Source organism: Perognathus longimembris, chromosome 28 (genome assembly GCF_023159225.1).
Source record: "Perognathus longimembris pacificus isolate PPM17 chromosome 28, ASM2315922v1, whole genome shotgun sequence".
Classification (NCBI taxonomy): domain Eukaryota; kingdom Metazoa; phylum Chordata; class Mammalia; order Rodentia; family Heteromyidae; genus Perognathus; species Perognathus longimembris.
Genome location: NC_063188.1, coordinates 81,944,032 through 81,958,411, shown reverse-complemented (window position 1 = coordinate 81,958,411; position 14,380 = coordinate 81,944,032). Strand labels below are relative to the sequence as shown.

The window sequence follows — 14,380 nt, the reverse complement described above, 5'->3', positions numbered from 1 at the left end:
AGGTTGAAACAATATTATTTGAGTTCTTGATTCAGTTTGAGAGAGAGAGAGAGAGAGAGAGAGAGAGTGTGTGTTCATGGTTTGAATTTATTCTGCTAGGCAGGTAATACTGTGGAGTCACACTTCAAGGCCTAATGCTATATTTTTATTTAAAAAACATCAGCTCTGGGCTGGGAATATGGCTCAGTGGTAAAGTGCTCACCTCTTATACATGAAGCCCTGGGTTCGATTCCTCAGCACCACATATATAGAAAAAGCCAGAAGTGGCGCTGTGGCTCAAGTGGTAGAGTGCTAGCCTTGAGCAAAAAGAAGTCAGGGACAGTGTTCAGGCCCTGAGTTCAAACCCCAGGACTGGCAAAAAACAAAACAAAAACATCAGCTCTGAAATTTGTACTGGCCTGTTTTCTTAAATTGAGCCTGCTTAAGAAGGCTTTATCTGGTGTAGCTTTATTTTTTGGTTAATGTTGCAGTGGTATCAGATTATGAATAATGTTGGAGATGTTCAGGAGAAAAATATAATGAAAAAACTCAAGGTTCTCCTATTTCAAATTCATATTTTTGAATTTAGAAATATATTATTTAAATATATCAGTCTTGAAGTGCTTCATAGCTTGAAAATAGTTAGAAGTCAAAGAGAAGGCAGAACTATAATTAATATTTCAACATTCTCAAGGCATCAGTTAACTTGGAAAAAAAAGTTGGTGTCTAAACAGGCAAAGGAGACCAGGAGAGTAAAATTTCCCCTTTCCCCTCTTTCCTTAAACTCAGGGCCTGGTGCTGTTCCTGAGCTTTTGTGATCAAATCACAAAAACAACAAAACTAACTTTGCCTCTCAAAGGGAGGCAGTGTCTACTGTGGTCTCTAAAGCTTGTTTTCCTTTAAAATCATGACATATCCATGACTACCATGCCTGCACTTGTCTGATCTGAGTTTCACATAGCGTTAATGTTTTCCACCATTGAATAGAAGTATTGTTTTCTTGTCCAACTTGGGTCTAGGAGTTGAGAGTCTGCAAATTAACTAACAATAGATTAACCGAGGGGGGAAAAATCCTGTACAGGAGAGTTGTTTTGATGAAGAACTGAATAATCAGAAATAAAGGTTTTATTTATCAACAAGGAGGTGGTGGTGGTTTAGGGCTTAATTAAGTAGGTAAGTACTGAAGCTTCTGTTCAGCTATATTTGTTTTAGACCAGATTTAGGCTTAGAGAAAAGTGAAGATAGAAGATCTCTCCATTCTTCTTATCCTACACTTGCATATCCTCCTTAATAGTAAACATCCCCCAAGAGAATTTTACTCCCATCTGTGAACCTGCCCTGACATAGCTTTATCACTCAAAGTCCATGGTTTACATCAGGGTGTACTCTTGTGTTGTACATCTTACTGGCTTGGAAAAATGTATTACAATATGTAGCCACTGCCCTTATAGTCTTACAAAGAGTATTTTCACTGACATAACAATCTTACAGTCTTAATTTTTTTAATTGAGTTTGTTACTACATGTATTTCACAGTACACATTTTAACCTTCACAATGACGAAAATGATCACTCTACCCTATGTAGCTTATGAAGACTATGAACTTTTAACAAAGAAACAATTATTTTTCCATTTTGGGTGACATGTACATTACTTTCCTTTTGTTTAGTAACATCTGTTCCCTCTTAGACTTTCATTCCCTCGTTCCCATCCTGACCCATGAGTTGTTTAGTTCATTTTCATCAATATCCGATTCTTACAGTCTAACTTATTCTCTCTCTTGCCCCTGACAGCCACTATCTATTGTTTCCATAGTTTCGATTTTCCTTATTGGGCTTTTTGATGTGAATGGACAGCTGAATTCCTTTTTCCTAGTGTTAAGGGTCAGTCTTTTCCCAATCTGTAAACTTCCTACAAGTGGTTGGGTGTTTGTGTGAGTTTGGGTAACTACTTCAGATGTTTTCTGATCAAGGTAATTTTCATAACATTTTATTGTGCAATTAGTCCCTTCAGTGCTCTAGTGATTATTACATGCCATTAGAAGAAGGGGGGATAAAAAAGGAGCCCTTTTCACTAGAAAAACAGCTTTTCTAGAGATCACATAGTAAAAACCTGCTTTTATTTAGTGATTAGAATTATGTCACATCACCATGTTTTTGTCACTGAAACTGGCCAAGAACAAAGGATATCAATCAGCCAACCAACAGTGCCTTCCATGGGATTTTATCAATTTTAAAACCTTTGGAAGAGAGGATCTAAGGTTACTATTGTTTCCTCCTTTTCCTGTCCTCCCCTCCCTTCATTGGGTCACCCAAGCTCACCTCAAACTCAATCTCTCTGCCTCAGACTATCTAATATCTGGGGTTACAAGCATACACTAATATATTTCACCTTGTTTTCACTATTTGCGTAACATACTTTTTTCAATTCATTTTTATTTAGATATTTTTATGAAAATGGAAGCAGAACATTCAGTGCCCTTCCCTTCAATTTGGAAATAGACCTGAAGAAGGGTATTGCCTCTCCCCCAGTACCCTTTAAATTTTTTTTTTGTTTTCTATAACCCTTTCTCTTCAGGAGGAGAAGAATAAAGCTTGCAAGTGCCTTTTTTAGTTGTGGAGCTTGAACTCAGGGCCCGGGCACTGTCCCTGAGCCTTTTCACTCTAGGCTAGAACTCTACCACTTTGAGCAACAGTGCTACTTACAAATTTCTGATGGTTAATTAGAAATAAGTGTCTCACAGATTTTCCTGCCTGGGCTGGCTTTGAACTGTGATCTTCAGATCTCAGCCCCCTGAATAGCTAAGATTCCAGGCATGAGCCCCACCAGTACCCAGCTGCAAGTGTCTTGTAATGCCCCTCCTATCATACCTGGAAATTGTACAGCCCAGAGCCCTGATTAATGCAACATAGAGGATTGAGGAATGTAAGAGTTATTTGTTTATTGATTGTTTCTTTCCAGCTAGAGAGGCCTGAGCTATATTGGTGAACTACTCACACACACACACACACACACACACACACACACACACTTTTATTTTTGCCACTCCTGTGGCTTGGGACTCAGGGCCTGAGCACTGTTCCTGGCTTCTTTTTGCCTCCCGCCTTTTCTGTTTATGTGGTGCTGAGGAATCAAACCCAGGGCTTCATGCATCCAAGGCAAGCACTCTACCCCTAAGCCACATTCCCAGCCTGAGGCACATCCTTTATTACAATAGCTTTACTGTAGTATAAGAGCTAAGAGCTCCACCCACCTGAGCCATGCCCTAAGCCCTTTATTTATTTATTTTAATTAATAGCATCTTGCCAACTTTGCCTAGGCTGGCTTCAAACCTGACATCTTTCTACCAATGAGCTTATATTCTTCTCCAAGTAACTTATAGCAGTGAGTTATTATGCCCAGTGTTAAGAAATTTACCATTAAGTATTTGCATTGAGGTAGGAGTACAGTTGCCTTTTTGTCTGCAGTTTTGTTTGCTTTCTGTGGTTTCAGGAACTTAAAGTCACCTGATATCTGAAAATACTAAGTGGAAAATTTTAGAAATAATGGCTGTGTTTTCAACTGCTTACTGTTTTGGGGAACATGATGGAATTTTGTGCCATGTTCTTGCTTGGTGGGGGCATGATGTATCTCTGTCTAGTTTATTCCCATTGTATATACTACTTGCCTATTAATCACTGAGTAGTGCTTTGGGTTATCAGGTCACTTAACTCAGGAGTATAGTGCCTGTTTTCAAGTTACTCTATTAAATAATGAGTAGTAGTTACATTGGAAATTTGAAAATGCAGAAAAAACCATAAAGTGATTGCTTTGAGAGAAAAGGTAAAGGCTCTTAGTTTAATAAGGTAACAACAAACAAAATCCGATGCTGACGTTGTCAAAGTCTATGGTAAGAACAGATCTCTAGCTATCAAATTCTGATGAAGGGAAAATAAATTGCTATTAGTTAAAAAAAATTTTTTTTGTACTTCAAACTGAGGGAGTTATAACCACAGTAAATAGCAAGTGATGAGTTCAGATGGACAAAGCATTAAATCTGTAGTTGGAAACATGGTTAGAGCATACATGTTCTAATTGCTGGCAATGTGTTGTGCCAGAAAGTTTTGTTTGTGGTTTTTATTTTCTTTTGTTTTGTTTTCCTGTGTGAAGGCCTGAGCAAAGAATCCAGAAAAGAATGGCACAAAGCCATTTAGTGCAAGTAAAGGGGAATTATAAAGTCTGAAAAATAAGTTTGGACCAAAAAAAATTATTAGAGAAGCCGTTTGTCAATGAAATGTTAAGTGGAGTTGAAATTGGATAAAGAAGAAAGAGCCACTATTCATAGGAAGTGTAATGAAATTCAGCTCTTTTGAAACACGGTACCCAATAAATATACCTATATTGGTAACCTTACAGAGAAGGCAACAATGCATAAAACATACAAGTATGTATTGACTCATAGTCTGTGGTAAAGCTGAAGGACATATGATACAGTAAAGGCTCCACCAAAAAACAGTCAAGAGCACAAGCTTTAGAGAGTACTAGTACCAAAGTACTATGCTAATCTCTTTTCTTAGTCCTGATTATGCTTCTAAAGCTGTTCAGTATTTGTATCTTGACCTATACCAGTAGACACTATATATATTCTTTTGCTATCAGATGTTAAATTCATGGAAGATAGAAGTTAGTCAATTATATTTCTATCATAGACAAGGAAGAATACTTTTTCTTAGGTTCATTGGTGGGGCCCTCTGTAATAAGAGAATGATTAATCACAGAAAAGCCACTTGGTGTGGTTGGTTCCTGCCTGTAATCCTAGCTACTCAGGAGGCTGAGATCTGAGGATCACAGGAGACTCTTATCTCCAGTTAACAACCAGAAAACCAGGTATGGTGCTGTGGCTCAAGTGGTAGAGTGCTAGCCTTGAGGTGAAGAGCTCAGAGACAGCGCCCAGGCCCACAGTTCAAGCCGCGTGGCCACAACCACCCCCCCCCCCCCCCCCGCCAAAAAAAGAGGGGGAGAGAGAAGCTTATAACATTATGTTATGTTATGTTATATAAGTTTTATGCAACATGAGGGTTTTCATAGGGAAAACCTAAAGAGAGTAAACCCAAGTGTTTTTATGCTAGGTTTGATGGAAAGTGCAAGCCTTCACTTTGCTAGGATAATGTAGTTCTGCTAGTTCAAATTCCTCTCAGTGTCATTTCATCTTCAGAGAGGTAGGCATAAGGAAGAAACCTCTCAAATGTGGATTTTAGCATCTTCTTCATTGGAGAAGGATAGGGACTGTCAGAAAATCCTTTACACATGAGCTATTTCTCAAATTCATTCAGCTTAAATGTTCATTCCGTGTTTCAAGATTATATATTTGGGGTACTGTGGTTTGATCCTTGTTAATACTGTCTTTACTGTCCACAACTCTGTTATCACTCAAGAAGTACTCACTAATATTTGAATCATTTTGTTTACAATTACTACAAAATGAAGCTGGACTCCTAGTTAGTATATAGAGCCATCCATGCCTTATACTAACATTGGGTCATTAAGCACACAGGTTTAAATGCAGAGTGATTGGATTTAGTAAATCTTTGGGTATGTGCTTTATTGAAGCACACAGTGCTACATAGTAACAGGGAATATATAGATGACTAACATTCCTGTCTTTGTGGATTTGGTTTGATGAAGTAGAATTAGTTAATACATAATGATAAAAATGTAGTTAAAGGTTAGCTCTGGAGGCTGACCCAGATTCATTTCCGGTGTCTGCTACTTAGTATCTATTCTTTTAAACCCATTACTTCCTCTCTCTGCCACATTTTCTTTATTTCTGTCACCACTTCATAGGGTTGTTAAAATTTTTAAATATATAACATTACAATTATGCACAAAAATAAGTCTCTTATTTATTGCACAATAATGGATACGTTGCACTAATACCAAATTGAGCAGTTAGAAAGTGATTTCTTAGAGAAGAATGAAATGTAAACAAAATAAGGGTGTTGAGAGAATGTAGAATGTGTCCTGAAAGTAGAAATGACCGCTAATCAACAGCTACCTCTATACCCCCCTTACCCCCCACCCCCCACTCCTCAGCCTTTCTGGGTTGTTATTTGTTACTCAGTCATTGCTGCTGCCTCCAAGAAGTCAATTGTCTTTCAGAATCTTGACTTCCTAGGTGAATATTTCACGTCTGTAAATAAACTACTACTACATTCTAAGTATTCATGCTTCCCTCCCTATGCCCTAGGCTACATACTTCTTAAGAGTAGGGGAAGTATATTTCATTCATTTGGGCTTGCTCAATCTTTGAGTGTTGTCCTTGGCACCGAGTAGTAAATGCTCAAATCGCATCAGGGGCTAGAATAGTAAATGAAGGCTCTTTATTAAAACTAGTTATGAAACAAAAAGTTATGATTAAGTTTCTAAATACCAATTGTCTGAGACCTTCATGACCACCTCAATTTGTAAATATTCTTGTCATATAATCTAATTTAGAAAATTTTGGATAATGATAATTTAGCAAAATTAATCATTAACATTTTATCTTGTTTGTTTTTAGGGATCTATGTATGTATGTATGTATGTATGTATGTATGTATGTATGTATGTATGTATGTGTATCTCTCTCTCTCTCTCTCTCTCTCTCGCCAGTCCTAGGGCTTGAACTCAGGGCCTGAGCACTGTCTCTGGCTTCTTTTTGCTCAAGGCTAGCACTCTACCACTTGAGCCACAGTGCCACTTCTGGCCTTTTCTGTATATGTGATCCTGAGGAATCGAACCCAGGGCTTCATGCATGCTAGGCAAGCACTCTATCACTAGGCCTCATTCCCAGCCCAAGGTACTTATATTTTAAAAAGAAGTACACAGTAGAATGCCAGAACAAATTCTGTGATTAAAAAATGATCACATGCTCCAAAAAGATATCACCCACCTGTTTTCATTTTTATCTACAAATATCACTAATTCTTTTTTTCCAATCTGTGATTGAAAATAATTGTCAGATTAAGTGTTCTAGTTCCCTCACATCTATGGCTAGATGTCTCTCAGGTATGTCTCTCACTGTTCGCAGAGATCCCCATTGTGATAGAATTCCAGTTGTCTGCAGCCATAATTGGCTCCATAATGCTTTCCTCATTGTCTTCTTTCTTGCCTGACTTCTATGCCTTTACAGATGTTTTCCTAGAACAATATTCCAATAAACTACTTTGTTTCAGAATCTACTTGGGAAACATTTTAAGACAATATGACAAGGACAGTATTAATAGTTGATTTTTTTTAAAGTATTTGAGAAGTTTAGAATTTTAGAGGTTGAATCCCAAAGATTAGTGTGAAAATTGAAGAAAATTAAAGGTCTATGAAAATAGGTTGGGTTGATTATTTGCATAACATACAGTAGATTCACAAATACTTGTCCTTTGGGGGGAAAAATAGTCTAGGAAGCTAGTTACTGTTTGGTGTCTAGAGATGAAATGTGTCAGGATAAGTGTTGACATTTGTTTTATACTGAAGAGGAATCAGTAATAGTTGAAGACCAAAATGTAACCCTCTAGGTTTTATTTTGTTTGGCATATGAGTTTAAAAACAAACACCCAAAACCACTTGTTCTTGTTTTCTAGGTATATATTGTGCATTTCTGTTAAATTCAGATTTTCTTCCTGGAAATATTGAATATGAAAACAGTTCAAGAACAGAGGGAATGGGTAGGCGGGGAGAGGAGAGGAGCAACTATTAGAATTCGAGACTAGGGTAGTCTTGTCTGAACATTTTCTTATTCCTGAAAAATATTTTCATTTTAAATATGTCAATTGAATTTTGTTAATGATTTTTAAATTTCAGGGCTACTTTGATTAAATAGAAACCAGAATATCTCTACAAGTTGACTATCTGCTGACTTAGAATATTATTTTGCTGTTTAAAAATATATTGTAATGCTTAATTGAGTTTTAAACATTAAAAATATTGGATGCCATATTGTATATTAGAAACATGCATTGTTTATAAATGCTTTTCCTAAGCATCTCTTTCCTTCCCCCCTTTTTCTTTATAGAATGCTGCCTTTTTATATGGTCTTGGTTTGGTCTACTTCCATTACAATGCATTTCAGTGGTAAGTTAACATAATATAAAGCTAACAACGTCCCTTGTTTCCATGAAATTGTTTGTTTTAGTTTCTTTGGTTTTCATCTTCTGTTGTGTGTGTGATAAACAATATTTTAATGTCAGTAATTCTACACTTTTCAATAATGTTAAAATGTTTGGATTGTTCCTTTAGAAGTATCTACCCTTTTTGATTAGTTTTTTTTCTGTTCTTCAAAGACTTTGGCAGATGATTCTGGTCATAGAGGGCTGAGATTAGAAAGCTTTTTGGAATTTCTCCATCAATTTCTGCATTGAAAAGTGACTTCGATTTCAGATCTCAACATCAGCATATAAACTTTCTGATGCCTAGATGACTAGTATTTTTACCCTTCCTGACTTCTATAAGCACTATTTTCTAGTAACTAGGCAACAAATTAAAAATTCTTCAGTTCTCTCTTCTATAAAATAACAATCATGGTAACATTTCAGAGCTGGAAATTAATTATATGATAATATATAATATCTATAAAGTATGGGTTATGGCCTGTGTGCCATTTTTTCTATTTACCAAAGTGACCTTTAATAGATTGAACTCAGAATTTAAATTGGAAAATTGATATTTTGGTTGTAGCACTGCTACTTAGTTTTATCTTGAATTAAATAACCCCAGGACTACTTTTTAGTACATTGCAGTAAGTAGTGTTTTTGCTTTTTTTTTTTAAGAGCTCTGATGGTCAAATGAGAAACTATACATTGTATAAATTGTAAAGCCCATTAGGTCTTCAAAAAATGTATCCAAACTTGTCCAAATCCCTTTTATGCTCCAGAAATCTAAGCTGTGTGCTCTTGATAGTCCATAGGAAGATGATGGTGTTTTGCCAAAGATTTTTTAGCAGAACATTTCATATGCATTTGAAGGAAGCAATTTGATATGGTTTTACTAAAGATGAAATTTTAGGCATAGATAGCTTTTCTTATTAGGACTTTTTTTCTTCCCTCTGAGCTTTTGATCCTGTTTTCTTTTGATCATATGTGGATAACAGTGCATTGTTGGAGAATACCTGTGCACCTCGAAAATATTATAATCATTCAGAACACTTCTGTTTTTGGTAAACTTTACAAAGATGTGATTGATCCTTATGAAAAAGCTTTGTAGTTTTTTTTCTTGAATTATTTCTTGCTTTACAACAATCTCAAATTTTCTAACTTCATATCTAGTATATTATATTTTCAACCACTGATTATTTCTGAAATCCTACAGATTTTTAGAATCTATGCTTGAAGACAGAATTTGAAATTCGAATCTTTTAGAATTAGAAATGATCCTAAAGATGATATAGTTTTTTTAATCCCCTTAATATTGTAATATTTTCTGGAAAGGAAACCTGCCACATGGTTCAGGCAGAAAGCAGTTTATTGAGGGGAGAGCAAACTGCTGGCCAGCATATACAAGATGGAGGTATGGGGATATAGAGGGCAAGAGAGAGTAGGAGAGAAAAGGTGAAAGGGAAAGAGAGCAGGGACTCGTTGAGCCAGATTACATTGGGAAAGGCAGGAGATATGGCCAGGTGGATTGGATATGACCTCAGAGACGGAGGCGGTAACTGCCTCCAGGTGTGCCAGTTACCTAGGTAACACAGGTACTGGGCACAGACTTAAACAGGTGGGGGCTATCTGCATGGAGCCCTCCTGGGGGTGGGCCTTACAAATATTAGGTGGGAAAAGAGGATGGGTATGCTCAGAATTACATAATTGCTTAGTTTAGTGACAGAGCAGACTTACATTTAGATTCTCCAACCAAATACTTTTTCTATTGTACTTGAGATTAGTAGATGGTTAGTTTATTTTTTAGCTGATATTTATACTTACTCTCTTGGGCACATTGATGCAATCTTTATAGTCTGTTAGAACAAGTTTAATTAAAACCAAAACACAGACTTTTACTATTTAGGAAAGGATATGCATACTTCATACTGGCCAGTTTTCATATCCCTGTGGTAACTCATGTACCTCCCTCTTTGTTGGAGATAATAACAAAATTAGTAATGAGGTAAAGCTGTTATCAGTTTCAAATTTTCATTGCTTTAATAAATATGTGACTATTTCAAGGTATGGGTCTCATAGCTGGAAAATTATTGTATTCCTTATGTACATATTCTGTCACCTTCAGTTGACCTAAGAAATGAAACAAAATTATAAGAAGACAGTGTAATGTCTGAACTAATAAATTTCCTGTGCTCTGCTGATCTTGTCTTGGGCACCACCATTTTCTCCTATCTTGTCTTTTCATTCTATAACTGTTTCCCCAAATACTATATCTCACAACTTGTCTATGAATACACTGGCTGTGTATTTTCTCTTATCAAATGTTCCTTCATTTCTGTCTCATTTCTGCTTTAACATGTCTTGCTATTATTTTTGAATAGACACAAAATTTAAAACCATAGGATAGTTATTAGGTAGAATTTTACAGTCTGAATTGATTGGAACTTGTTTAGGTTAAAACCTTTGTGTTTTGTATGATGATACCCACTGATTGCTGGGGTTAGGAGAGTTTTAGTTGCCAAACAAATGCTTTGAGATTTCTTGAAATCTTAAAGTTATTTAAAGAAGGGAATGGTATCTTTTTGAGGATCTGTCTGCTTTGGAGGATGCAGAGTATTATATGTGGCACATAAATAATTTAATGGTGTCTGTTGCCGTTTGATGGTATTAAATAGTTTATGATCATGTTCAGGTTGGTGATGATGACTGAATGTATTAAGAGTGGCTTTATTAACTTTTTCTTTTGGGTACTGGAGATCGAACCCAGGACGTTGTACTTGCTAGGCAAGCGCTTTGCCACTGAGCTACATCCAAACCCTTTATTAACTTCTTGTTAGATTATACCACCTACTTTTTCTTTTGGAGTTGGCTTTATTGGTCCGTTTCAAAGTCATTTCAATTCTATATTTCCCCATTTTCTCTTTCAGCCTCTTAGAGGAGTTCATTGCAGGAAGAAGTACATTAATCAACCATTGCAAACTCATTGAATTTACTCAGCAATATTTTTATCCCACGTAGTAATCTGGGACCAAAGAGGGGAGGGAGTAAGTCCAGAAGGAGAAAAACATTAGAAACACATGGTAAAATCAGAGAGCTAGAAACTGGTCCCTACAAAGTGATTACTTTATTTGCATGCCCGTAAGCCCTATGCTCTTACTCATGAAGGTGGTGAATTTCTAGGGGTAAACTGAACTTTGAACTGATCTTTGTCTTTAGTAGGAAACCAGTATCTTACAGTGAGATGAGAAGAAATATGTACAGAGAAAAGGGAAGTGCTTGAATGCCTGAAAAAAAGTATTCTCAGTATAACTCACAGTAGTATCCTTAAATATTTCTTTCCCCCAAACTGTCTCTATATCTATCTCTATTACATTTTATTTTCTTCCCATTGAGATCAATATCAGCATGGTCTGTCTTGGCTGATGCAAGAGATACATAATTTTGTGCTATAGGCATAAGAGTTTGGAAATTAGGTTCCCAAATTTAATTCCCAGGAAATGTAGTGATCATTATTACATTGATGCCAGAGAGAATTAGGGGGGAATACATTAGAGATGAGCTCAGAAAAGTAGAAATGTTAAAGGATTACTAATAAATTTTTCAGATGTATTTCTGTAGCACTGTATCAATTATGTGTAGGAATTTCTGCTCCTTTGATTTGGGTGCAGTAAGGGAAAATAATAGTACTTTAGTGATAAACTTAAAAGTTTTATTTGTATGTACTTGTTTTGGTTTGGGTGCTAGTACTGGAGCTTGAACCCAAGGTCTGAGTCGTGTCCCTTAGCTGTTTTGTGTTTTATTACTTTAACCACAGTTCCATTTTGATGATTAATTGGAGATAAGAGCCTAATACTTTTCTACCTGGGCTGGCTTTGAAATGTGGTCCTCACATGTCAGCCTCCTGAGCAGATGAGAGTATAGGTGTGAGCCACAGGTGTCTGGCTTTAAAGCTTTTTGATAGAATTAAAGAAAGTAGTGCAAAACTAATATACTGTGATTGATCCTGAGTCGAATCAAAACATACTATTTAGCTTACTTTTGAGCTATCATAAGACAAACATGCTTTAACTTGCGAGTTTAATCTTTATTGTATTTCCATTGCAACAAAGCAGTTGGTAGTGACCTGTGTTGAATTTATTATGTGTGCTTTTGTTTTGAAAAAGCTAGCAATTTAATTAACAAAAGCAATTCTGAGTGGGCTGGGGATATAGCCTAGTGGCAAGAGTGCCTGCCTCGGATACACGAGGCCCTAGGTTCGATTCCCCAGCACCACATATACAGAAAATGGCCAGAAGCGGCGCTGTGGCTCAAGTGGCGGAGTGCTAGCCTTGAGCGGGAAGAAGCCAGGGACAGTGCTCAGGCCCTGAGTCCAAGGCCCAGGACTGGCCAAAAAAAAAGCAATTCTGACAAAAGTTTTACCTAGTTGTGACACAAATATTGCCAAAGAGAATTTGGAAGGGCTTTGGCTAATTAAGCTTTAGTGGGGGGAAAAATGACTAAAAATGTAAATCTTGCAATAAGAGAAGGGAGAAAGTATCCAGCTGTCGGGAGTGCTGAAATGAAGCTATCTAAAGAGGGGAAAAGAGTGGAAAGATGTAATATATTACCAAATGTCAGTATAAATTATTATTTAGTGTATGATCTTTCTAAGCCTTATATTTAAGGTTCTTTCTGATTCAACCTCAAATGATCCTTCTCGCTCACTGCTATCTTACATATATTCTTGGTGTTAGTATACTATATTAACATTTTTCCAAATATTTCTTTAGCATCTTTTTATTTCTGTGACTCTGTTCATGCCATTTATGGTTTGATCTTCCCATCTCTACCTTTAAAAATCTTACCTGTGATTATTTCATCAAATCTTTCTGATCATTTAATCTAAAAAGAAAGTGTGGAATACATAATTTGTTGTGTGTTTCCTTGCCCCTCATGTCCCTGGCTTCCTTTTGCTCTACCACTTGAGCCACAGCACCACTTCTGGCTTTTTCTACATATGTGGTGCTGAGGAATCAAACCCAAGGTTTCATTTCATGTATATGAGGCAAGCACTCTACCACTAGGCCATATTCCCAGCCCCTCCAGACTTAATAGCCCAACTTAAACATTTTTTGCTGCTGTTTCTTATTGTGCTACTACTATGCTCAGGACATTTTGTAAATATTTTTTACTGTAATTTTAAAGGAATGTTTAAATAGAAATTTTATTAAAAATCACCATTTTAAAATATATTCAGCACCCTCACAGGTTTTAGTTTTCTTTTAAAATTCATTCATAATGGCAAGCATGAAGTGAAAAGTTATTAAATTAAAAATATGTAGAGATAACTTCATCGAATTAAAAGCGCTTAGATTATAATTAATGTAATAATATACACAATATTGTCCACTTTATTACAATAGAGAATGTGCTTTTAACTTGCAGAACTGTAACCTTTCTAGGCATTGTATTATAAAAGTATTTTATAGTTTGTGGTAGTTATTTCTCATATTCCAAAATTCTGTCAGAATTCTGAGACCAGCAGAAATTAATGGGTTTTGGTGATTTAGTCTAGTTTGTGCTACAGAAAATATGCTCTGGCTGAATGTGTTTTGTGAGACATAAATGCACTAATATGGCAACCAAAATAAAGACATACTCTGGAATGGTACTGAATTACCTCTACATTCATTCATTCATTCATTCATTCATTCATTCATTCATTCATTTTTACATACAGCAGTAATTCTGAAATGTTCACTCAGTTTCTGTTGAGACACAATCCATGTCTCGTTAAAAAAAGAGCAGCCACCTCGCCTCAGATACCAGAATATATGACAGTTACAGCATAGCAAAAATCCTACCTACTTTCAGATAAAATCTAGTTCATGTAAAATAGTTTCATTCAATGTTTTAAAGTTACACATTTTTTGAGCCCAAAACAGTGTGAATTATTACACTGTAGCTATCTCTATGCACATCCTGTGTCCACAGAACTGTTAATCATTACTTCTGAAATTGAACCACCAGTTTCAGTCATGTAGCAGAGCAAAGCAGGCTGTTACCTCTACCTTTATACTTATACCTCTTTCCTCCTTTTTTTTCCCTCCCTGCACCCCAGCTGAATATGCACATAGGTGAGAAAGATGGGGAAAAGATTTGAAAGAAAATGAACTCTGTTAGATTTCAGTGTGGAAAGAACGAAATTGCTGGTTAACACTAAGCTGAAAAAAAAAAGTTGATACTGAATTGGGGTGGTGAATCTTGAAGGATAATAACAGATTGTGAGGGGAGCTGGAATGAAAATACACCACATTCAA

The 14,380-nt window shown here is 36.2% G+C and overlaps 1 protein-coding gene across 10 annotated transcripts in view; it reads left to right on the top strand.

Annotated features, from left to right (window-relative positions):
- Kdm6a (lysine demethylase 6A) overlaps positions 1–14,380 on the top strand; it is a 171,835-nt gene that overhangs the window by 59,932 nt on the left and 97,523 nt on the right. For all 10 annotated transcript variants that reach the window (XM_048336734.1, XM_048336731.1, XM_048336735.1 and 7 more), the window contains exon 5: positions 8,006–8,064. In XM_048336734.1, coding sequence (XP_048192691.1) covers positions 8,006–8,064 — 59 coding nt within the window. The remainder of the gene's footprint in view (positions 1–8,005; positions 8,065–14,380) is intronic.